Genomic DNA, 24,212 nt, shown 5'->3' with positions numbered 1-24,212 from the left:
ACGCAGTTTTCTTTTCCTTCCTCGATAAAAATAGTACCTAAATTGTGAGAAACTTGTCTCAGGGCATTTATAAATATGTAAATTCAATGAGATTTGGATAAATAAAAGTTGCAATTCCCGGAATTGAAGGAATTCCCTGGTTCTATATCATCCCCGAATGCTAAGATATGATCAGAGAGGGGGAAGCTGTACCCCCCCCCCGTCAATTGCCCCGCCATGTTTATATCCTGTATTGTTATTCTGCTTGCAGCACCACTGAATATTTCTATCTCGAGCCGCCACTGGAAGGTACAGTCAAGGACATTTCTGGGTTGTAAAGTTGCCATGACTTTCAATGACTTTGTTACAACCCAAAAGTGGCCGTGACTGGACATAAGCACGCTAGAGCAACGTTTCCGGGCCCTGGCGTCAATTATTAAGATTTTAATAACAAATTTTCAATGGCAACTTCTACCATCACCGGTGAGTTAGGCAACACACATAACACCTTGAAGCCTGAAGGGAAGCATTTCAGGATCAAGAAAGCTTCAATTTTTTATTAATAGTACAGCGTGTAACAAATGTCCGGGAACACTTTTAAAAAATGTATTGTAGCGAAACGAGTAGCATTACAAAGTGTCAAAGTACATAATTTCAAAGAGTAAAGTTGTAAGTTTTTATCTCATTGCAGGTGTTACGTGTAGTTCCATATATCGTCGCTAGGTGGTGTCATAATCAAGATGGCGCTTTCTGAAACTGAGAAGGCTTTCTGGGTGCTAGAATTCGGCAAAACAAAGAGTGCAACGGATGTCCAACGAAAATTTAGGATGAAGTACGGGAAAGCAGCACCAACCAGGAAGGCAATCTACAATTGGCATGTAAAGTTTGTTGAAACTGGGTGTTTGTTTGTCAAGAAGAGAAGTGGTCGGCCAGGTGTGAGTGAAAATGACATTGAGCGAGTGAGACAAGCTTTTACAAGGAGTCCGAGAAAATCTATACGCAGAGCTTCACGTGATTTGGAAATGTCAACAATGACTGTGTGGCGTGTTTTGCGTAAAAAATTAAACATGAAACCGTACAGACTACAGTTAGTGCAAAAGTCATATCCTAAAGACAGACCAGCGATTCCAGTTTTGCTGTGCATTGGAGGTCGAAGGTGATGCTTTTGTGAATTTGATATTTTTTTTTCGGACGAGGCAACATTTCATACAAATGAGAAAGCAAACAGGCACAATTGTAGAATTTGGGGAACAGAAAACTCGCATAACATTGTTGAACACGAGCGAGATTCTCCAAAGGTGGCAAGAGTTCGGTTATCGCGTCGACATTTGTCGGGTCACACATAGTTAATTCCCTCATAGAGTGTTTGTGAAGTGAGTGTTATTGAAAAAATTTTACTCTTTGAAATGATGTAGTTTGTTACTTTGTAATGCTACTCGTTTGGCTACAATACATTTTTTAAAGTGTTCCCGAACTTCTGTTACACGCTGTAGTTATTGTACTCATCACAATAATTTTGATGAACAAGACAGTTTTGTCCATATGGAAGTTTACTGACGTTAAAAATCGTGAAACACCGCGTAAATAAAAATGAATTCTTGACTTCCAGCTTCATGGAACGGTTGGTAAAGGAGAAACAACTGATTTGTGCTGCCATCTGTCATGTTTCTCGCGAACTAACAGTGTAGCAGCTGACGACGAAATCCTTGCCTTGTGACGTCTTACACAAGTAGATGAGCAGACAATCATGGTTTAGGCCCCAAAATATCTGCGAGACTAATAATAATGCTATAGAACTAATTAAATATATAGCAAATTTGCCATAAATATAGTGCAACAGGGGAGTAAAAATATTTTTTCAGAGAGAACCTCTAAACAACACAAAGTTTTCATACAGTTGAATGGGTGGTGGCTCGCCAATCTATAGGTGCACTGGCGTACGCATGGGGGAGCTGATGGAGCTACATCACCTCCAGAAATTTTAAGAAAATCAAAATGTTCCAAAACTTCTGGAAAGCTCAAGTGATGAAAGGAACTCCCCTTTAAAATAACCCCTGATTAGAACTTTTGTCCTTGAACAACTTTCAAAAACAAGGTAAAAAGCAGGAATTACGAAATATTTTATGGTATATCGCACCACCCACGCCAGTGGCAAAGCACACGAAGATTAACGTGAATGTTCTCAGCCTATGGGACGCGACCCACTGCTGGGTCGCGAAGTCTGGCTCGAAAATGTATTTACTGTGTCTTAAAAACCTATTACATTACTTAGATATATTGTTTTAACAATTTAAATTCAACCCGTGTTGTACATAGTCTAAACTCTACATTTCTCTTATTCACTCTCTATCCATTACTTTTTACTGGCATTACCCAATTCCACTTTTTTTTCTAGTTAGATGCTAGACTAGCGTAAATTACTCTCTTAAATTACATATTTGCCGGCCCCCGTGCCGGAGTCAATAGCACATCGCGCTACGACGCCTGAGGTCCCGGGTTTGACTCCCGGCCTGGGCATGGATGTTTGTGAGTGTCCATTCATCAATTTCATCATATCATCACTCATCCCATCTTCGCAAATAAGCCAAACGCGGCACAAGAAGCGAAGTAAAATAAAGCAAATCAATCAATTACATTACATATTTACTTTTCTAGAATGAAGTATATGTAATTTGTTTAAGAAGCGTAAAAGAGAGATTCTTAAAGTACTCTATGTTAGCAAAAAATATTATTATAAACTGGGTGCACACCCCTACAAGTAATTTTGCTGCCACCCATGCTTATGGATCCCATGAAGTGTAATATCCTTCAACGTGGGTCCCGGACTGAAAAATGTTGAGAACCACTGCTCCAGAAGGAATTTTAAGCAGAGGACATTTTTGAGATTTTGGAATGTCAGAAGGAATTTCGAAAACGGCCTTGCTGGTGTCCAATCAAGATGAAGCAAGCTCCTCAATAATCAACAAACTTCGGAGTTCGCGGTGCATGCTACCCATGCGTCGATTGTGGCAAAAAGGACAGCTCGCTCTGCGACGACATTCATAAGCATTTCTACATTCTAATTTCTTCATATAGGAGAAGTATATTTATTTTACACGAGAGCCCTTAACTAAGATATTACATTTCTTGAATCTGAAGTGACGCATGCGTCATTTGCGGGAAAAGAATTATTACTTTCTTTCACCTCAGATCCAAGAAATGTAATATAAGCTTAGTTGAGCGCTCTCGTGTAAAATACATACTTCTCCTATATGAAGAAATTAGAATGTAGAATTGCTCATTAATGTCGTCGCAGAGCAAGCTGTCCTTTTTCCCACAATTGACGCATGCGTTCAGGAGACGCCTCGGGGAAGGAGGGGGGGGGGGGTAATTGAAATACCGAAGGAGTAGGAAAATACAGTGCCCGTTCGTCATGGCGCCTGAAAATCTTCATCTGGCGAATAAATTTCTTTAATGAAGTTTTATTTTAATATTTCGAATTCGCTTACTGAAATTTCCATTGCGTTTTTTTTAAATAACAAGTACAGTGTGTTTTATTTTTGTTTGTGTGTTTTCTATATAACGTGGACGATAAAATCAGAATAATAAACATGCATTTATAATTTCTTGCAGTGTTGCTATCCGAGTTTTAAAATTTGCACCGATATGGTAAAGTCAGCCATATATTCATTGCATAGTTATTCATTCTGTTACCAGTTGGGGCTTCTTTGGGAAGGGCACTCCAGCACAAGAATTAATTACTCTTAATCGAATCTTGCATTAATTAATAAATTAAATGTTTTAAGATCTCATTTGAAGGCTTTCTTAGTCCGTTAAGGAGGGGCTCGCGCCTGAATATTTTTTAGTTTTGTCTACTCATACTGAAGATGCCACGTTTTGCTGTAATTGTCTAAACCCAGTCCAGCCAGAGGCGTATCAAGGCAGGGGCTTAAGTTGGCAAAATTCTTCCCAATGGTCAAAACATATATTCTTAATTAAATTATGTTGGCTGCACCTTTACCAAATCACCGTAGCTAGGCGTAACTTAAGGGGGGCATGAACCTCGGGTTCCACGTTTAAATTTTAAAACTTTTAAATCTGAAAATTTCGGGTGAGTGCGTGCCCCCTTGCCCCCGCCAAGTTACTCCTATCCATTTACATTTGGAGTGTTCACCCATTTTCAATAAAGCGATATGCCTACTACATACAATGTTTATTAATGACCATGATCTGATTCTGAATTTACAAACACGGCGAGGTAAAGGAATAGTTAACTTACGAGTAACGTGTTGGAGTTGTTATTTTTTAAAATTTCGGTAACGCGATAATTATCCAAAAAGTAACACTTTTTACTTCAGTTGCGTTTCGTCCGAATTGTGCAAATGTAATACAGGAACATTTGCCGATGAAAGAATAGTTTCGATATTTTGCAGGATTTAAATGATAATGAAAATATAAATGAAACAGAAGTAAATAAGAATTGGGAGCACATACGTAATGCAATAGAATCAGCAGCTATAGAAAGTATAGGATACCATAAACCAAGAAAAAGTAAGCCATGGTTTGATAATAAATGTCATAATCTAATAGAAATAAGAAATCAGGCTAGACTTAGGTGGTTAAATAACTCTGATGATACAAATCTAAGCAATTATAATAGAATAAAGCGAGAAGTTAACCACATGTTTAGAAGTAAAAAAAGATAACTTGAAAAGCAAAAATTATTGAAATTGAAACAAACAGCACAACTAAAAATATCAGAGATTTATATAAAGATGTAAATGAATTTAGAGAAGGGTGGGAACCTAAAGTAAACTTGATAAAAGATAAAAACAGTGTTTTTTTTGGCTGATCCAAGCGATATTTTAAATAGATGCAGGAACTACTTTAATGACCTTTTAAATAGTCCCGTCTAGTTGGCTGCACTTTTTGACACCCGGTGCAGTGCAGGTGTATCCAGTGTGATGTGGTGCAAGGACATTACGTTCAAGCAATTAGACGGAAAGCTGTTTTCAAGTTCAGAAGATTCAACAAATGCCTGTCTGCTGCTTTAACGGTCATTTGATTAGTTAGAACGCGCCACGTGACGACACACCACACTTACACCGGTCTGGAAGGTAGTGCAAACAAATACGTGACCCCAAATCAACGAGCTAGACGACTCGGTGTTGCACCATGTAACCAACTTGCTTCGGTGCAAAGACAGTCAAAAAGTGCAGTGAAGTAGACGGGGCTAATGTCCATGTAGGAGATAAATCAGAAGTAAATGAAGTACACACAGTAGAACTACAGCGCCTAGAATAACGTAGTGTGGGAAACGGCATGCTTCTGAGCTCTCAGGCTGGTTCCACTCGAAAATGATCCGCTAGAGGCGCTGGTGTTGACCCCGGTGCTTGGTGTTCGACTGCTTATAATGGAAGTAAATGGAGTTTTCGCTGCAACGTCTGATTCTTTTATATGAAGCATTTCTATGAATGTGATAATTGCTATGATATTTGGTACAGTGGTCGCGAAGATATTAACGAACATTCTAGACAGTCGACCACGTCCTGTTATCGTCATACTTTCGTTAATAATACGGGAGAAAAAATACGCGTGGAATGTTCTTGGCAACTAAATTTTTGTGTATGAATTAGGTTCATTATTATTACCATCATCATCATTTCTTTTAAAGATATACACACTGAAGCATTTGTATTTTTGATATTTACTGTCTCTTTTCTTCCGCTTTAAACTAATCGCGGCGATGATGATAATGATGATTGCATGAAACGACAAGGGGAACCCCACAAAACTTTCTTAGTGCCATCGACATGAGTGTAAGGAAACTTTCAAACCAATGGGACAAGCGACACGGGATGTTCACACTGTCACACTAGTGACACACACTTCCAGACTGTAAAATAGCATTCATTGCACATGAGGGTCCAAACAGCAAACGACACGTTCATATGGCGTATTCGCGTGCTACTTGTTACTTCGGTCGGAAAGCTCCTTAAAGGAAGGGTGACCGAAGCGACGCGCTACAGGGGGAGTTCCCAACTAAGTGACAAGCGACATGGTGCCTTCAGTCTATTAGCAAGCGTTGCTTGCGAACAACAGTTAGGCGACACGATAAATCGCACATTACAACAACAGATCTAGGCGACACGATAAGCCACACGTGTCGCTTCTGCGTCGCTCAAACTGGGCCATTTCCTCAATAGCTTAAAACATGTTGCCGTGGTTTGTTGTTCGCGCATACGCGATGCAATGAGTGTCTTGCTTTAGTGAGATTGCGCACCAAAGCGACAAGCGGCACGCGACACTTATCGCTTGAGGATTTCACCAACCGAACGCTGGCCTGTGCTTCTCGTCATGCCGCTACGATGTGAAATGTTGCTCTTGATTGGCTCCTTTCCAAGCAACATGTGTCACTTCGGTATGAAAGTTGCCTTGGACCGAATGACCCGTGTCGCTTTGGTGTGAAATCCTCGTATCGTTTGTCGCTTTGGTGTAAAATCTCCTTGAGGAAACGGTGCAGTCAGAGCTTGTGTCCCTACGGTTCGAAAGGCTGCATTGATTTCCGACTGCTCGCTTTCAAGCGACATTTGTGGTTTGTCGCCTCGGTATGAAATATCTCTCAGGATACTATTTATATTCTAATAACATAGAAAAATAAACTCTAATACACAGTCCAAGACCTGACGTCCGGAATCACATTGCGATGTTTCATCTTCTGTTACGCATGATATTTATTTATTAATTTTATTTTACTTTTCTTTCCAAATGAATGCCATTTCGTGACTGCAAATTACTCCACAAATATAACTGTTTCCATCAATTCACTTACCGCCTTTCTAGAGAAACAAATCTACACAATATATTCGAAAAACTAACTAAGCCGCATTACTTTCATAACAAAATTAGCACCTGGGTCGACCGCACTGCCATCTACTTGTCATCGTCTCGGGGAACCAGTTTCTTGGGTCGTTTTCCACACTACGTTATTCAAGGCGCTGTAGCAGAACCTTTAGTTCCAGAACCTATCTTGACTGAAGTTAAAGATGCTATTAAAAGGCTAAAGAATAACAAAGCACCTGGCATTGATTTAATACCAGCTGAGTTAATTAAATATGATGGGAATTCGTTAATATGTCAAATTCATAAATTAATTTGTTTAATATGGAATAAAGAAGAAATCCCTCAACAGTGGAAAGAATCCATAATTGTTCCTGTGTTTTAAAAAGTTGATAATATGAACTGCAATAATTACCGTGGAATTTCTCTACTCTCAACAACATATAAAATATTATCTAACATTATCTTAGCAAGATTAACCCCATATGCTAATGAAATTATAGGTGATTAGTGGATTTAAACGTAACAGATCAACTACAGATCATTTTTTTTCACATCAGACACTTGAGAAAAAGTGGGAATATAATTTCTTTTATTTATTTATTTTGATTTAGTTTATTTTACTTCGCCTTTTGTGCCTGCTAATTTGCGAAGATGGGGATGAGTGATGAAATTGATGAATGGACATTCACAAACAACCAAGCTCCAGCGGGATTCGAACCCGGGACCCTTGGCGTCGCAGCGCGATGTGCTAACCACTCGGCCACAGGGTCCGGCTGAGAATATAATCAAAATGTCCATCAGCTATTCACTGATTTTAAAAAAAAGCACATGATTCGGTTAAAATAGATAAATTATACAATATATTAGTAGTTTGGAATACCTAAGAAGCTTGTTAATATGGTAAAAATATGCACCAGTGAAACAGAAAGTAAAATTCGTGTGGGTATTAATGTGTCTGACAAATTCATGAAGGGTTAAGACAGGGAGATGCATTATCTCCATTCGTCTCTAATTTTGACTTAGAATATGCTATTAGGAAGAAGAAACTAATGAAGGACTAAAATTAAACGGTGCGACTCAGCATATGCAGATGATGTAGACTTACTAGGGGATGATGTAAATACAATTAAGAATAATGCTAAAGTATTTTTCAAAGAAGCTAAAGAGATAGGTTTGGAAGTTAGCAAAGATAAAACTAAATATATGCTTACAGGCCGAAACCAATAGGTAATAAACAAAATTTAATTATTGATAACAACTCGTTTGAACCTTGAACCAGTTTCCAAATTCATGTACTTAGGAGTAATACTAACATATGAAAATGATATTAAAGAGGAAATAAAAAGGAGACTTAACTCAGGAAATGTGTGTTACCTTTCTGTTCATAAACTTTTATCTTCTCGTATAATATCTAAGAAACTAAAAGTTAAAATATACAAAACAGTAAATTTGCCTGTAGAATTACATGGAAAGAAGAACATAAATTAAGAGTATTTGAAAATAAAATTCTTAGGAAAATATTTGGACCTAAAAGAGATGAGGAGACAGGTGAGTGGAGAAGGTTACATAATTTAGAACTGCATAATTTGTATTCATGTCCAGATATTATTAGAATAATTAAATCAAGAAGACTTAGGTGGGCAGGCCATGTGGCACGAATGAGAGAGGAAAGGAGAGTTTACAGGATTCTTGTTGGGAAACCTGATGGTAAGAGACCTGTAGGAAGGCCAAGACGAAAATGGAGGGATAACGTTGAGATGGACCTAAAGGATATCGGTAAGGGTGGAAAAGATTGGATTGATCTTGCCCAGGATAGGGACAGGTGGAAGTCTTGTCTTGTCTTGCTGCAGCCACAAACCTTCGGGTTCATGAAGGCTAGAGAATTAGTTAGTTAATCATCCAAATACTAATGTACGAAAATGTTACACAAATGTAGAAGCCCTGAGAAAGCACGTATTTCGAAGAATGTCCGCAAGATGGCAGGAACTTCTACAGTTTATAAAATCATATTTCCTGAATTTGTATTTACTTTCGTAGTACCTCAGTATGAAATATTTCTTATACAATAATAAGGCAAAGTAAAACTGAATGTAGTTATCACAATAAGACAAAGTAAACTGTGCCATTAGTAACTCATATTAAATTATATACATTAGTTTCAACTTGAAGCATATTAATGAACGAACAAAGTCTTGAGGCTAAACGATTCCATTCAATATTCACTAATTTGACAAGATCGTGACAATGAGTCATTACTGAAGCAAATTGGAGTTTAAATAGTAGAAACACATTGTTGCATCAAAGTCAGGAGACTTATTTATCTCCCTTCACCAAATTTTGCTTCATTGTATAGATTACGTTCGTAGCATATCACAGTGGGATTGAGTGTCTTTCAAATGCTAATTTTTAAATTTAGTTTTTCGTAGTAATAAAATGATGATATTTCATTTTGCATCAGTATACTTATTTTATCTTGTTTCATTGCAAATTGTGGTTGATAGGTTGTTTTGATCAAGTTGATTCAATTTTGTGTTCACAGTAAGAAGACCACAAACAGGTACATAGCTTAAGTCCTGATTAGAACGCCAATTCGCCATCTTTGCCACAGTTCGAGAGGAAGCCGACCGGACTAGTATCTGGTTTCGAGCCACCAGCTGTTTTTTTTCTTCTGAAAAGCGATGCTGTCACCTGCAGTGTTTAGACCAGGGTTGTTAAAGGTCCAGGAATATTAAATAAATTCCGGTCCAGGAGAGAAAATCAGCAAGCGTAAATGGGTTCTGGACCGTAAAGAACCTTTCTATCTTTTAACGTATTTCAATTCGGTCCAGGTACCTTTTCTCGGGATCAATTTAAATACGGTCCGGGAACCTTTTTTTCCGAATCAGTTTAAATAGGGTCCAAGTTCCATATTGAAATGAAACAATACGCAACTTGGATCGAACACGGACCTGACGATAAACAATTATCCACTTGTGAGCATGAAAGAATAATCCAGGTGAATCTAAGAATCTAAGGTACAAGGTACAACCTTGGTGACAATGAAGTTCGACCAGAAAGGAATACGTGATTAAATGCACAGAGGCATAGGCGGTGGAATGGGTAACCCGCAGAAGTGACGCATGTGTGTAAGAGGAGGCGTGTGAGCAGGCAAGAATCGTGATCCCAGCATGTTGCACCCAAGGTCACGTAAAGAACGAAAACGGGGAACTATACGCGTGACATTGATCTTCGACCAGGCACCAGACCCATACGGAAATTCCAGATAGTGGCGCATTCGACGGAAGCATGACGTCACGGACACGATAAGTGAGTCCGCCGTATATAAGCGCGTGCTGCGCACCGACGAACCGCAGTGCATCATCACCATGGCCAGGGGCAAACCTATTGACAACACCGTGAGGAGAAGAGTGATGGAGTTGCAACGGGATGGACTCGGTGAACGGGAAATAGGGCGCCAACTGAACTTACCCAAGTCAACCGTCCACTGCATCATCAAACACCACCAAAATACGGGTACTACAGAGCCAGGTAAGGCCCCCGGTCGAAAACGACTGCTGAGCGTGCGTGACCTACGGATATTTAGGCGCTATATCCAGACCAACAATCATGTTTCTGTGGCCGAATTACGACTGTGGACTCGAGAACGCTTTCACATTGAAGTGTCAACCAGAACCATTCGCCGTTACCTACAGCGATGCGGTTACCGAGTGTACGAGGCGAAACGTAAACCCTTCCTTTCCATGTTGAACAAAGGCAATCGACTACGGTGGGCACGAATGTACCGGGGATGGACATTTCGGCAGTGGAACAGGGTTTTGTGGACGGACGAATCCATTTTCAATGTTGTGTACGGGAAAATACGGAAAACAGTCATTTGTCGGAAGGAGGAACAGAATGAAGCAAAATGTTATGCACGTCGGGTACAGAAACCTGCGTCAGTGATGGTATGGGGATGCATGACGGCATCTGGGGTTGGCCCACTACACTTCTGTGAGGGCATTGTGAATGCACACGCCTATACACGCATGCTGGAGCGGCATCTTCCCACAGTGCGAAGGCACCTGTTCCACAGGCGGCGTCTCATCTTTCAACACGACAATGCCAGGCCTCGTACAGCGCGGCTGACAAGAGAATGGTTGACTCGCCATCACGTGCGAACTCTGTCATGGCCACCATCGAGTCCCGACCTCTCGCCCATTGAGAATGTGTGGCGTGTTCTTAAGCGACGTGTGCAACATAGGGGACCCACGACAGTGGCTGCTCTTATCGCCTGCCTGCAGGACGAATGGCACCGCATCGATGTGGAATACCTTGAACGACTCGTCCGCAGCATGCCCCGACGCATTGCCACAGTTATTCGCCGACGGGGCGGCGTCACACCACGGTAAACAGGATCCCCTCTAACAGTGGTCGAACTTCAATGTCACGTGTAGATGGACGAAAATGTTTTATTTTGTGTGGACACCATACCTTGCTGCGTTGCTGCGGAAATTTATGTTTTCCTTTGTTCCATGTAGCCTGCTGAATAAAATATGTTCAGCATATGCATGTGTTCTCCTTCTTTCACAACGCACTCCTATATTTGTGACTGGTCGAACTTCATTGTCACTAAGGTTGTAGAAATGGGCGAAACGCAAATGCTGCAGTCACGTTGCCCCTCTCCATGTAGCCCCATTCTCTCGCGCATGTTCCTTCACTTGGTTGTAGCAACACCACCTGTCCCTGCTGTGATATCTACTGGGCGGCTCCTATTGGCTGCAGTTCCTGGATCGGATGCCGGAGCAACACGTAACGGGTTTGTTTGAGCTAATATAGTCCATTGCGTTATGTACAGTCATGGAAAAAAGTTCTTCCCCATAAGGCTTTAATAGGAGCAAGTAATGCAGGAGGGTAGGCAACACATATTGCACCCTTCGATGATCGGGTGATTTTGCCTGTCTTAACACCGAGAAATGTGTTCCACGCGAAGGTCAACATGACAGGAAAGCAAAGAGGGTCACGTGACTATTGGTTACGTGGAGTGTTGTGCTTCTCCACGTCCCCAGTTCTTGATCCACATTGCAGAAAAAGTAGAGCTGCATGCAATATATGAAAATAGGTTGTTTTTAACTACACGCTTAATTATGATTTTCCCAATTGTAAATCTATCAGACGTGTCTCCCGATTTAGTCGGGACAGTCTTTTACTTTGAATTCCTGTTTTTTCATAGGCGTAACTTGACGGGAGCAGAAAGGGCATTTGTAACCCCCCCAAAAAATCAGGTTTCTTAAAGCTGCTAAAACAGGAATTAAATACTATGATTTGACGCGTCCAAAAAAAGTATTATATTGAAAGATTGTTCCCAAATACGTAGATAGCAATTTAATACTTTGAAAGTGTCTCAGATTTGTTTATTATGTCACATCTTAGTGTGGCACAGGTCTACTACAAAAGTGGAATTTCGTAACAGAAATATGAACCCACTCCTTTTATTTCGTAGCCGATTTCATCTTGAAACTGAAATTAAGAATATTAGTTAACAAGGTAAAAAGGTAAAGTGTTCCCCTGTGCATAGCACCACGCCATGAAGGCGTATAGGGGGTGTGGGGGTAACGCCCCACACTTTCTTGATCCGGTCGTGAGTGGGGGTGATGTGATCAGCATAACGCCCCTGCCGCCTTTACCCCCCAGGGTTTCCCCCAGGTACCCATGTTATTCGACGCTGGGTAGACGCCGGGACCGCTTCCACCGTTAACAAGGTCATTGGTAAACAATAAAAAAATATGTTAGACCCAATTCTTTAATACCTTATCATAATCTTTATCGCAATTTTAAATTTTGTTGTAAGTCCACTTTATGCAAAAAAAAAAAGGTAAAGTTCTCACCTGTGCTTAGCGCTACGCCATGAAGGCGTATAGGGGGTGTGTGGGTAACGCCCCACACTTTCTTGATTCGTTCGTGAGTGGGGGTGATGTGATCAGCATCACGCCGCCCCATACTTTCTTGATTCGTTCGTGAGTGGGGGGTGATGTGATCAGCATCACGCCCCTGACCGCCTTTACCCCCAGGGTTTCCCCCAGGTATCCATGTCATTCGACGCTGGGTGGGCGCCGGGGCCGCTTCCAACGTTAGAAAAGTTCCCGGGCTTGAACCGGCCGGGGATCGAACCCGGGGCCTATAGCATGGTAGTCAGACGCGTTACCGACTGAGTCACCGGCACAGATAGACTAATCTGAAATGCATACAGTTTAAAGTGGGATCCGAACCACTATGTGCGATCACCTGGTATCGTACCCGAGACCCCTTGATTACAAGGCCTTACCACTACGCGATCAGTGAGGCGCACACAATCTTTGTATTTCGACCTTTTTAAACCTATATGTATCATATAAGAGGTTGTTTAACGTTGCTATGCCTCTATGGATTATATATAGCCAGTATTCGAGCACATAGCGTCAGGTTTCATAGAATATAAGCTTCTCTTGCATGTTTATGGTTTCCTGTCTGCAGTAGAAAAACTGGCAGGTTCCCGTAGCTTTTCTTTCAATAGTCTTCCAATGGTTGCATATCATATCACTCAAATTTGATTCATTCGTTGCGAACACAATCCCCGATGGCGGAGTGGGATCGTGGGCGCCTTGTAATTAAGGGATCCCGGGTTCGATACTCGGTGGAGGAACATAGTGGTTCGGATCCCCCTTTAAACTGTAGGTCCATTCACGATTAGCCTAACAGGACATAAAGTGAACTTAAGACACCAAATCAAGCAACCAACACAATCCCGTTATTGTCCAGATTATCGAATCCAGAGCCTTCGTCGCGAATAACATAAGCAGGAAGACAACATGAAATAACCGAACAGAAACAGAACCTAAAACCTACATCGGATAGATTGGATTAAGTCGACGATACAGCACGGGTTCTGAAATGAAACAGAATACGAAAGTTGAGGGACCTCTATACGCACCCACTTTTCCTCCACTCAATGGGGAAGATATCCTTCTAGCTCAGAAGCCTTTACGTAGGAGTGCCCTGAGGGAACTTCAAGGCCACTACGATAAAGTGTTCTACGTGCAGCGGCGTATACTCTGGGTCATCTAGGTAATCGCAGATGACCCGGCTGTATTTCTTTTTTTTAATATATATATATATATATATATATATATATATATATACATTTCCTCGCAATATTCTTCCAAACCAATTTCGATGCATACATTTCCTTGCTTCCAGCGCGCGAATACTTCCAATCGTTTGCCACCGAATGTCCGGGAACCTTTCTCCAGCCGGTGGAATGACTTCAGGGAATCTCACCCTGACGTCATTCCTCCCGCTTTCCTTACAACCCTTGGCGAGGAGGGAGGAGAAAGGAAAGAGGGGGAGGAAACACTGCTTTTCAGGCGCGGTGATTCCGTGCCCAGGGTAAGCTCCTTCTTGTGAGAGTCCACCGGTCGCACTCTCAACCTTGAGAGCCTTTTCCGTTCCCTCCGCTCAACTAGGGAAAACATACCCGGTAGAGTGCGAAGAACAGGAAAACTGAATAACATGGGCAAACCAATTCTACGCTAATTTTCACTTTACATTTGCTTCTGTCTTGCTGATTTCTGTTACTTGAACATAAATTTATCAAAAGGGAAAAGCTTAAATATTGAAGATGAAGCAAACTGAATTAAAATTCAAGGCTTAAGCAATTAAAGCACCTATTTGCTGACTCCCCCCATCCTTGTATTTACAAAAATAGTGATTGTTTCTCCTCTCTAATCTTCAAAAGCAGCGAGAATACTTATCTCACGGAACTGAATATTTTTTTAAAGGGAAACCCCCCTCCCCGAAATCCTACAAATATCTAATTTAAAAAGTGTATAGTGGTAATTCATTTTACTTCATTAGCAGGATTAAACACTTTGCTTAATACGTTCTAATAATCTGAGATTCATCTTCAGGACTTCTAACCCCACTGTTTCAAATTTATGTGGCGGCTGATAATAAGGGATGATCCTCATCCCGAATTAAAATTCTGACTCTGACCTGCAATGATTCGAACTTTTAAAAACCTGTCAATTCGAGCTCGGAAAGGGATTTTTTTTATTATTCATAGGGAATTTCATTCTGAGCCAGGAACACAACAACAGAAGTTTGGCGCGTGAAACTGAATGCGTGTAGTCGTTGGCTTCGTGCTGTGCTTCGTGTTTATTATTTATTTAGGTGTTAGTGTTTGTCGTGATAGTGCTGTGTTAAAGGGTAATGGATGTGATACAAGATTTGCTGGTGAAACCTTTTGGAACAAGATCTTTTCAGGAGAAGTTGCAAATTGTTAATACAGGTAGGCCAGTGTCATCGCTTGAACTTATTTCTACACACAAAGACAAAATCGGGAATATGTGAGGCATTTTCGCAAGCAAATTATGACAAAACACCATGGTTGACAGGAAGTATAAGTGTTAATAAGCTTTGCATTTTTGTTCGCCGTGCTTACTTTTCGGGGCTGAAAAGAATGTATGGACGCGTGACTGTAATCTTTGCAACACTTGTGCCAAACATGAAAAATCCAAAAGTCACATAACTTCCTTTGTTAAGCTGCAATCTTTCGCCCAGACACGTATTGACGTGCAACTGGACAAACAGCGTGCTTTGGATGTAGTACAGCACAAGTAATCGGGTCCTGGAGTAAGTTGAATTTTGCACTTAAATTAATATTGCGGGTTTTTATTTCACTAGTGCACGTCTTTCATTTTTATATTTCACAGGCTGTTTTTTTATAGCTTTATAATACTGTCTTGTTTTATTATTTGAAATTCTACGCGTATAGTAAACTGCAATAACGAGAATTAATTGATTGTGATCGTAGCAATAAGACAAACATTCCGACACAATATTCCTAAATCCAATATGGAGCGTGACATAAATTGCACGGAAACTTTTGGAGTTTGAGGATCAAAAGGTCGGAGATTACCCACTCGTTAGAACCAGCATACGCCACTGTCTACGTGCAATGACGGGACCAAAACATACGTCAGATAGCTGTGTTCCTCCTTATTTCGTACGCCATTGATAACTGGAACACGTGACCTCGTCTTTGGTAGAGCACAAGCCTGCTTGCTTGCCACCACCCTTTAGTTCAGTGACCTTCGCCCGTAGTCAGCAAGAGTGAATGACTCACCAGATACTTGTTGTCTGTGAGGCTACACAAGAATAGATATTTCGTTAGTGGCTGTAAGTATTGTTTCATCTGCAGTTATATCAGTTAACATTTCAATAGTTTCCTAATGGTTACGTTAGTGATAAACATGTAAATTAGTTCTCGAGAGTGAACGTTTTATCTATTTGAACGGGGGATTTTTATAGAGCCTGCATGTATTATTTTTTCCTGAAACAAGAAGAAATTCGAAGACGCAAAAAGAGTTGTATAAGAGTAGTTAACAAAAGGAAAAAAGAAGAAGAAAACGAAAATGTAAATGCTGAAATAAATTATGGTAGAGATCGAGTGAATAACATTTTGTCATGGGGCCTCCTCGATGGAGTAGTGATAACGTCGTCGCCTTGTAATCAGTGGATCCCGGGTTTGATACACGATGGATGCACATAGTGGTTAGTATCCCACTTTAAACTGAAGGTCGAGTCCAGATTAGCATATCTGTGCACCAAACCAAAACTAAGAAAGAAATTGTCACAGTGTAAGAAAATTTCATGTTCAACCAGATACGAAACAAAAGGGAATAATATATTGCAGGTTGGAGTTCACATCTGTAGCATCTAACCAGCACAATTATGAATCGCAACATATCGTATCAGATCCATTTTTATTATACATGTATGATAATATAAGAGAAGTAGAGGAAAGAGAAAACCAAGCGAAACACGGACGCCTTCTCCAGAATTTCAAATCTCGTTACATAAGGTTCTGGGTTGGAGTCCCGAACAGGCATGACTTTCTTGTTCTTGCCCTTTTATCTGCTTCATTTCATCGTAATTCATCGTTATGGTTTACCTGCAGGGGAAGAATAATGACAATAATTGCCAATACAAAGCCAATGACAAACAGAACAACTCGATTACGGAGGTGCCAAGAAGAAACGAGACTTGACAGTTTCTCCGCCTCTCGGTTTGTCGAATTGAAAATTGCTGTCCCGTTCTCGGTCTCGACTAGTTAAATATAGAAATCGAAAATGTATGTGAATGAATATACATGTATTTTATATATTCCGGTTTTGTAGGAGATTTCGTGAGAGATGAAATAAGTACTCTTCCATCGTATTTATTTTTATAATTTTTATTCCCTGTTCGATGATCGCGACGATAAGGACGAGTGACCATTACACGAAATTGATGACGAAATAGTCAAACACCCCCGACAAGGACGGTACTCAAAACCGGGAACTTTGGCGACGATATCGAATGTCAATCACTTAATGAGCTTGACCACCGAGCCTGCTTAATGTTGTTTCTCTCAGGAAATTCGTAATAACTGTCAATATCCCACATTCACTATCATTTTCTTCATAATTTATCTTATTGTTGTGATTAACCTGAATTCAAAGAATTAGTTGAAAGGCAAAAATGCAAGATTGAATGTCTCTGATGTTACTTCGTGCCGAATAATATGACGTGGTATTATGATATGAATTTATTAATCATATAATATGCCTATTCATTCCATTGATTGATCCCAATTGAGCACACAAAATATGCTATAATGTCCACTCCATGGAGGAGTGGTTAGCACAGCGCGCTACGATGCCATGGGTCCCTGGTTAGAATCTCGACTTGGGCGTGGGTGTCCTTGGTAAGTGTCCCTTCATCAATTTCATCATAGCATCACTCATCTTCATCGTCGCTATTTGCCAAAAGTGAAAGAATAGCAAATCTAAATAACAAACATCCAATCAAATCGAACATCTCTACCGATTTAATTCTATACGGTACCGAATTCCCACTTTGTTACTGCATCTTAAGTCATTTTACAGCATCTCAATTGTTTTCCGATTCGAAAACATTTGGAATGTTGTCTTGTGCAGTTGATTGTGCATTGTTTCGTTGTTTGGATTGTTTAATTAACGTCGCATTAATTAGTTTTAGACCAATCGTGACGGGGGAAGCAAGAGCACAAAGAAAGCGAAAGAGACAAGGAAGAGACCACGGCTTTCTTTAAAGATAGCATCCCGTGAATACAACTCAAGTGACTGCAGAATATTATGAATAAAATTTATTTCGCTTTTTCCTTTTATTTCTGTTTTAGTTATTTTACTTCGCTTTTCTTCTACCACTCGCGTTACTCGTGTCGGTGAGGAAGAATTATAAACTCGTGAAATGGACGATGGTACAAAAAAATATATGCCTCTCCCACGGTTCGAAACTGTCAGTACAAAATATTGTCTTATATTTAAAATTTACGGGCAAATATGGTTTGTCAGGTAGCAATTTTCGCTTATCTCTTTCTCAAGGGGTTCCATTGCCTCTCTGATGTCGTAGTAGTAACGTCTTCGCCATGTAATGAAAGGCTTCCGAATTCAATACCAAGTAGAGAGGCTTTGGTTGGAATCCCATTTTAATCTGTAGGTCCAGTGCATGAACTAGACTTAAACAATTAACGTGTGGCATGTGGTCTGTGATGAGAACCATCATTTCAGCGAACCTTCTTGACAATGACTCTAATATCACTTGATAGAATAGTATTTCCTTACGAGTAGCTCTTGTCAAGAAACCAGTTCCTGAAATTTTCTTCTGGATGCATCGTAGCACCCAGCTGTTTGTTGTGGCTGGGGCACGAGTCATGTGACTCATGCTATCAAAGCTCAATCCTTCCCGAGAAGTCAGAATCACCAGGCAAACTTAAGCGAATATTTTGTTATTTGGGTTGCATAAACAACAGGCTTTAAGACGTTACGAAATTCTACGTCCCGTGGCCCAGGTATTTTTTTCTCAGACTGTACAGTAGAGTTACTCTTCGACAAGGGAGTTTTTGAACCTGGCCCACGAGAGAACAACAGCGTTATTATTTATTCCCTGCGCTACGCTTTCTACAACAGCAGCGTGACATTCCAATGTATAACGTTCTCGCGGACTTTTTAGAAGGCAACTTTTAATCGGTCAACCCTGGTCCAGGAATTCTAAATAAATTCAATCCCGGACTGGGAGAGAAAATCAGCAAACGTAAATGAGTTCTAGACAGTGTATAACCTTTTCATATTTAAAGCATTTCAATTAGGTCCAGGAACCTTTTTTCCAGAATGAATTTCAATTCGGTCCAGGAACTTTTTTCCGGAAGAATTTCAATTCGGTCCAGGAACCTTTTTTCAATGTAACAATAGGCAACTTGAACCGAATTTAAATTGTGCGAGAGAGAAGGTTCCGGTCCTACAGCGGAACCCAATTAGAACCCATTAGAATTTATGGGTTACTGCACCTTGAACAACCCTGGTTTAGACAACCGTTCATTCACTGCGACGTTGCACTCGCAAGGTCTCCACACTGTGTATATAGCACAATACAATTACACAACCTTACAAAGATAACCGCAATCTCACGTTATGAAATCTCTAAAGAAACTGAATTGGCAACATCTCCTTTACTCCACGTGGACTTGACAAGTACTGTCAGTTCCTAAAACGGACGCTATTGGTGGGAAAGGTTTGAGGGGAGGACTTACTGGGCTCCACGTGGATTTGACATGGTTGTCAGAGAGAAACTGATCTTTCTTTGAAGTAAAGAAGTAAAGGAAAAGAAGCAGGATTTAACAGTTGATATTCAAGAAATAAGTCTTCGAAAGCCTGCTAAAGAACAAACTTCAAAATTCTATTTTTGTCTTTTCCATCGGAAGCCTGGGAGGGTCACATGAACCGCTGAACCAGTCTGTCTAGTTGCCGTGGTGAGGGGAAATTATCGTGGTATTCTGCGTTGGCAAAATTTTCGTTTCGACTCGTTTTCGAAACAGGTGGCTCCCTCAACAAGGTCAAGCACGGCGAAGCCTAATGGTTCCGCCGCGTAGCAAGCGAATGTGCATCCGATTCCCTGCCTCTCCCTTGGTCAAAAGAACATGATTTAACTAAAAGAGCAAATAATAAGTTCACATGAAAGACTCGAAAGCATTCGCGTGATGCCTCTCAGGGTATGGTGTAATATCTCTCTGTTAGTTCGTCAAATAAAAATCAAAGTTAAGTTTGCACTAAGAAAAAGGAAGTCTATTTTACTTCTTTGCAAACTAAATACTTATATGCCTAACATATAATCCATGTCACTCAAAGAAATTAAACTTCTTATAATTCAACTTGATCACTCTATTCCAAAAACCGAGCACGAACTTCTAAGTCAAGACAAAAGACACTCGTAATTGCCATGGTAACAGCCCTTACAAGATAAGTATATACAGGTTAGTCACTATCCTGACATTATCAGTGATAGGCAATTACAGAAATTAAGATTAAAGAACAATAAACATTTGCACAAGAGAAAAGATAATTAATAACAATAAATATTAACAATAAATATCAGTGCAATGGGAAAAGACGTGTCAAGCATCACTGGGGGCGAAAAGGCAGGGCTTCTTGAAGTTTATTCTTTGACCGGTTGGGGTTTAGAACATTTTACGAACGCTGTAAAGAAATTTCCCGGAATTTAAGTTGACAAGCCTAACTGCACCTATAGTCGTACTCACCTTTGTCGTAGAGGTAAGGCTCCTGCACATAGTACAGGTCGTGCATCCTTTGCATACCGTATTCGGCCACCGCCATGAGCATATCGTAGTCATGCACCTCGAAGCTGGCGTTCCTGCTGCTGTGGAGGGTATGGGGGGCACGGTAGGGGTGGTTGCTGGTGGAAGGGGGGAGGCCGTTGACCAGGGATGCGAGCAGCAGAAGGTACGAAGCACTCCCTTGGAGGATCCTGAAAACGAAAAAAACAAATCCAATTAAAAAACCAACTAAACTTTCCATTAAACACATAATTGAACACGTACTGGCAACTATGCCACAGAACATTGGCAGAAGTCTGTGATGAGAATAAATAATGATTAGAGCCCAGACATTTATGCAATTACATATTTTCCCTTTGTATGTAACCAAGCAAAAATTACAAATGTCAGCGAATTACAATGTTAGGAACCATATATGTCACTTTAATGTAACATACTTTTACATATTTCCCGTTTACATTACTGTTGTGTCTTATTCTTCATGACATAAACAGAAATACACATGTCAAGAGTTGAACTTCATAAATAGTGTATTTGAACTTTATAACAATGTGGATTTACATTGATTGATTGATTTGCTTCATTTTACTTCGCTTTTGTGCCACTTTTTGGCTAATTTACGAAGATGAGGATGAGTGAAGATATGGTGAAATTGATGAATGGACACTTGCAAACATCTATGCGCATGTCGGGATTCGAACCCGGGACCCCTGACGTCGTAGCGCGATGTGCTAACCACTCCGCAACGGGGGCCAGCAAAGAAGGTGGATTTACATTTTAATACAAAGATACATAATAATACATGTTATGGTATGTAACAATCACACACTTTTTATATAAAATGCGGTATTATTACATCCTTCTGATTTTTCATTGAGTAAGGTGCTATGATTGTGAGACAAACATTCACACTTTCATTTCTCCAAAAAACAAAAGATTTTTTTTAAAAAAAATCTGAAATTGTAATTATTTAGTGGTTCACTGTGCATCACATTAACATGGTGTCTAATGAAACAGAAAAACTTTTTATTTCATTAAGAAATAATAAATTGTGGCATTAAATGTACATTTTTCTTCATTTTCTTCATTAAATAAGAATATGCTTCAACATTGTAGAAATTCGAATGCATATCTCTCGCGGTGAAAAATATCCGACTACACTGTACTCAAAACTTGTCATTCACGTTATCCGTTTATCAGATTACTGATTTTCCAATCTAAATTAGCACGTTACAATTTTATTATTACAAGAAAACTTTTTAAAGTACAATAATAATAATGAGAAATTAATTTAGTGTAATTATATCTAAAAACAGCATAGAAATGAGAATAAACATATTAGATATTTTAATAAACTTAAATATTTTTACATTTCAGCAAATTTACATGTATTTTTAGTGATGTGATGAAAGAACACTAACAAAGGACACCAATGTCTACGTCGGGATTCGAACCCGGGACTTCTGGCGTCGTAGCGCCCTTTGCTAATCACTCCGCCCCAGAGGTCGGCAATCCCTTGAAGAAGGTGACAACTTTAGTTACTACGCTATAGGTGAGACATTATCTGGGGACGGGCCAAGTAACACGTGGTTATGTACAACTGTATGTAGAACTGAATGCACTTTGCTCGTCCCTAGATGCGAAGATTCGTCGCGTGAGACCCAGAGGAACGTAACTCCAAAAATGTGGTTTTCAGTTTTGCTTAAATAAACTCCTCTGAAAAACTCTGTTTGGAGTCAGACCGACACATCTCCACTTCTAACCCTTAGCAGTAAGATGGAGTCACGTACTCCAATTTATGTCAGTCGGACATATTCGTAAAAATACATCGTTTCCTTTCTCCTGCAAATTTCAGAAATTGGAGTTACTTTCCCCTGGTTCTCATTCATGTGTCACAAAGGACACTGACAAACTTCCAACTACAGGACATCACCTGCAGAGATCTTGTTTCGACGCTGTGTGCTCTCGAAGCACAGCAATGTTTATCCTGTACGTTTGCAACCTCGCATCATAAGACTCAGTGTTGCCGTTGGCATTTATATTTTATGTTAGGTAACGTACTGAAACCGAAAGTACATGCATATTGTACTTACTGGATTTGAGATTTTGCAGAAGAGTAAATTCGTAATCTTTGTTCGAAGGTGAATGCTCTACGGTTGATTGATTGATTTGAAATTGGTGGCCATTTTACACCCCTCAATATGTACGGGGAAATATCACCTTTATCTAAAATTCTTACTTAAAAGGTTAAAACAAGGGGTGTAACAAGCACCTTGAGAAAGGAGAGAAAGATTAAGAGTGCGATTTTGTAAAGGGGCCTGCACAAAACAAACACAACACAATAACAAGGCATTATCTTTTCGTTACACAGTTCGTTCGTAGCGTGTTCAAAATTGTAGGCAAAAAAAAAACAACTTAAATTTTGTGAATGTTTTATGACACGTGTGATTTCATGATAAATGTTACTCATCCTCCTGCAGATAGCTGAACAACAAATAATTCCGACATCAGTACTCTGAAGAAACTAGTGTTTCATAGTTTTGATTACTATAATACCCACGTGCACAATCTCTCGTACCCAGTCAGTAGAATTGGCAATAAAAATTACTAGAAGCAGGACAACTGAAATATAACTAACCAAAAAATACATTTGGAGACACAACATCGAATTTTAGAGATTTTTAGTGTCTACCAGCGATCCTTAAATATCACAGATAGGATGAAGGTTACTTTCAAAGATAGATTACAATTTAAGCAGATAAACTTACTGGCATGTGGGACGTTTAACCATAGCTCCAGATAAAAAAAAAATCACAATAGTTCACTACTAACACGTATGGATTTCCGAACAGAAAGCACTTCACTCACTATCAACGTTTCGCGCGTACATGTTCACCTAAAAACGAAGGTGATTCCTTCTTTCCGGAGCAAGATAGGCACGCGCGCGGGAAGAATATCTCACGAAACAAAAGACAATTTGCACGTTCACACCAGCGCCTCGGCCAAAAGTTTAAATGGGTTGTGAATCTCACCCGCAAAATGCTCTCGTTCCGCGGTCCAGTTAACGCATCTGCATCCCGTGCAAGATCACGGGCCGAGGCGAAAGCAAAAATCCACGCTACATCCTCAACACGCCGCTAAACATAATCGCTAGCTGCGTTCAAGGGCAGGCCGCGGAATTTTCCCACGGGCGAGGGAATCTTGGAGGGAAAAACACGGCGCGACCGGGATTAACAAAACTAAATGTGTAATAGAGTGGGAAATGTCTATCAAATATTAAGCAAAAATCAACTCCCCTACAGTTGACACACTTGTTTGCTTCCTGAAATAACAAGTTCTTCTAGATTTTTTAAAAAATCAAGCATAGAATCGAGGTCGAACTGATGAAGGAAAGCCATGAACAATCTGTTCATTTTTGCACATCTTGATGACAAAAGCTAATCGGAACTGGATACTCAATTTCAGATTCAAACTTAAAAAAAAACTTGTATCACAACCCAGGAACGTTGATAACGGTGGCGTAAATATACGAGTGTAACTCACAATGTGAACAAATTGTTCTTTCGTTCATGAAGATGTCCTCATTCAGAGAATTAACAAATGTTAGTTACGATTTTCTGATTTCTTTAATTACCTTTTAGCCATTGAGTTCTGCACCAGTTACATCCCCCCCCCCCTTTTCCCACATATTTTGTTACAATTTCAGTCTTATAATGTAATATTTTCTCTTCTTATATAATTGGAA

The 24,212-nt window shown here is 40.0% G+C and overlaps 1 protein-coding gene across 1 annotated transcript in view; it reads right to left on the bottom strand.

Moving 5' to 3' along the window:
• The window catches only part of LOC145978198 (salivary peroxidase/catechol oxidase-like), a 160,062-nt gene extending 136,804 nt beyond the window's left edge, over positions 1-23,258 (bottom strand). Inside the window, exons 1-2 of the mRNA XM_083110639.1 lie at positions 23,236-23,258; positions 20,432-20,658 (exon numbers count right to left, since the gene is read on the bottom strand). Coding sequence (XP_082966765.1) covers positions 20,432-20,658; positions 23,236-23,258 — 250 coding nt within the window. The remainder of the gene's footprint in view (positions 1-20,431; positions 20,659-23,235) is intronic.
• Positions 23,259-24,212: the final 954 nt, after the last annotated feature.

This window comes from Lepisma saccharinum, chromosome 24 (genome assembly GCF_977018435.1).
Source record: "Lepisma saccharinum chromosome 24, izLepSacc3.1, whole genome shotgun sequence".
NCBI lineage: Eukaryota > Metazoa > Arthropoda > Insecta > Zygentoma > Lepismatidae > Lepisma > Lepisma saccharinum.
Note: the sequence above shows the minus strand (reverse complement) of the source record. Positions and strands in the feature narration are given on the sequence as shown.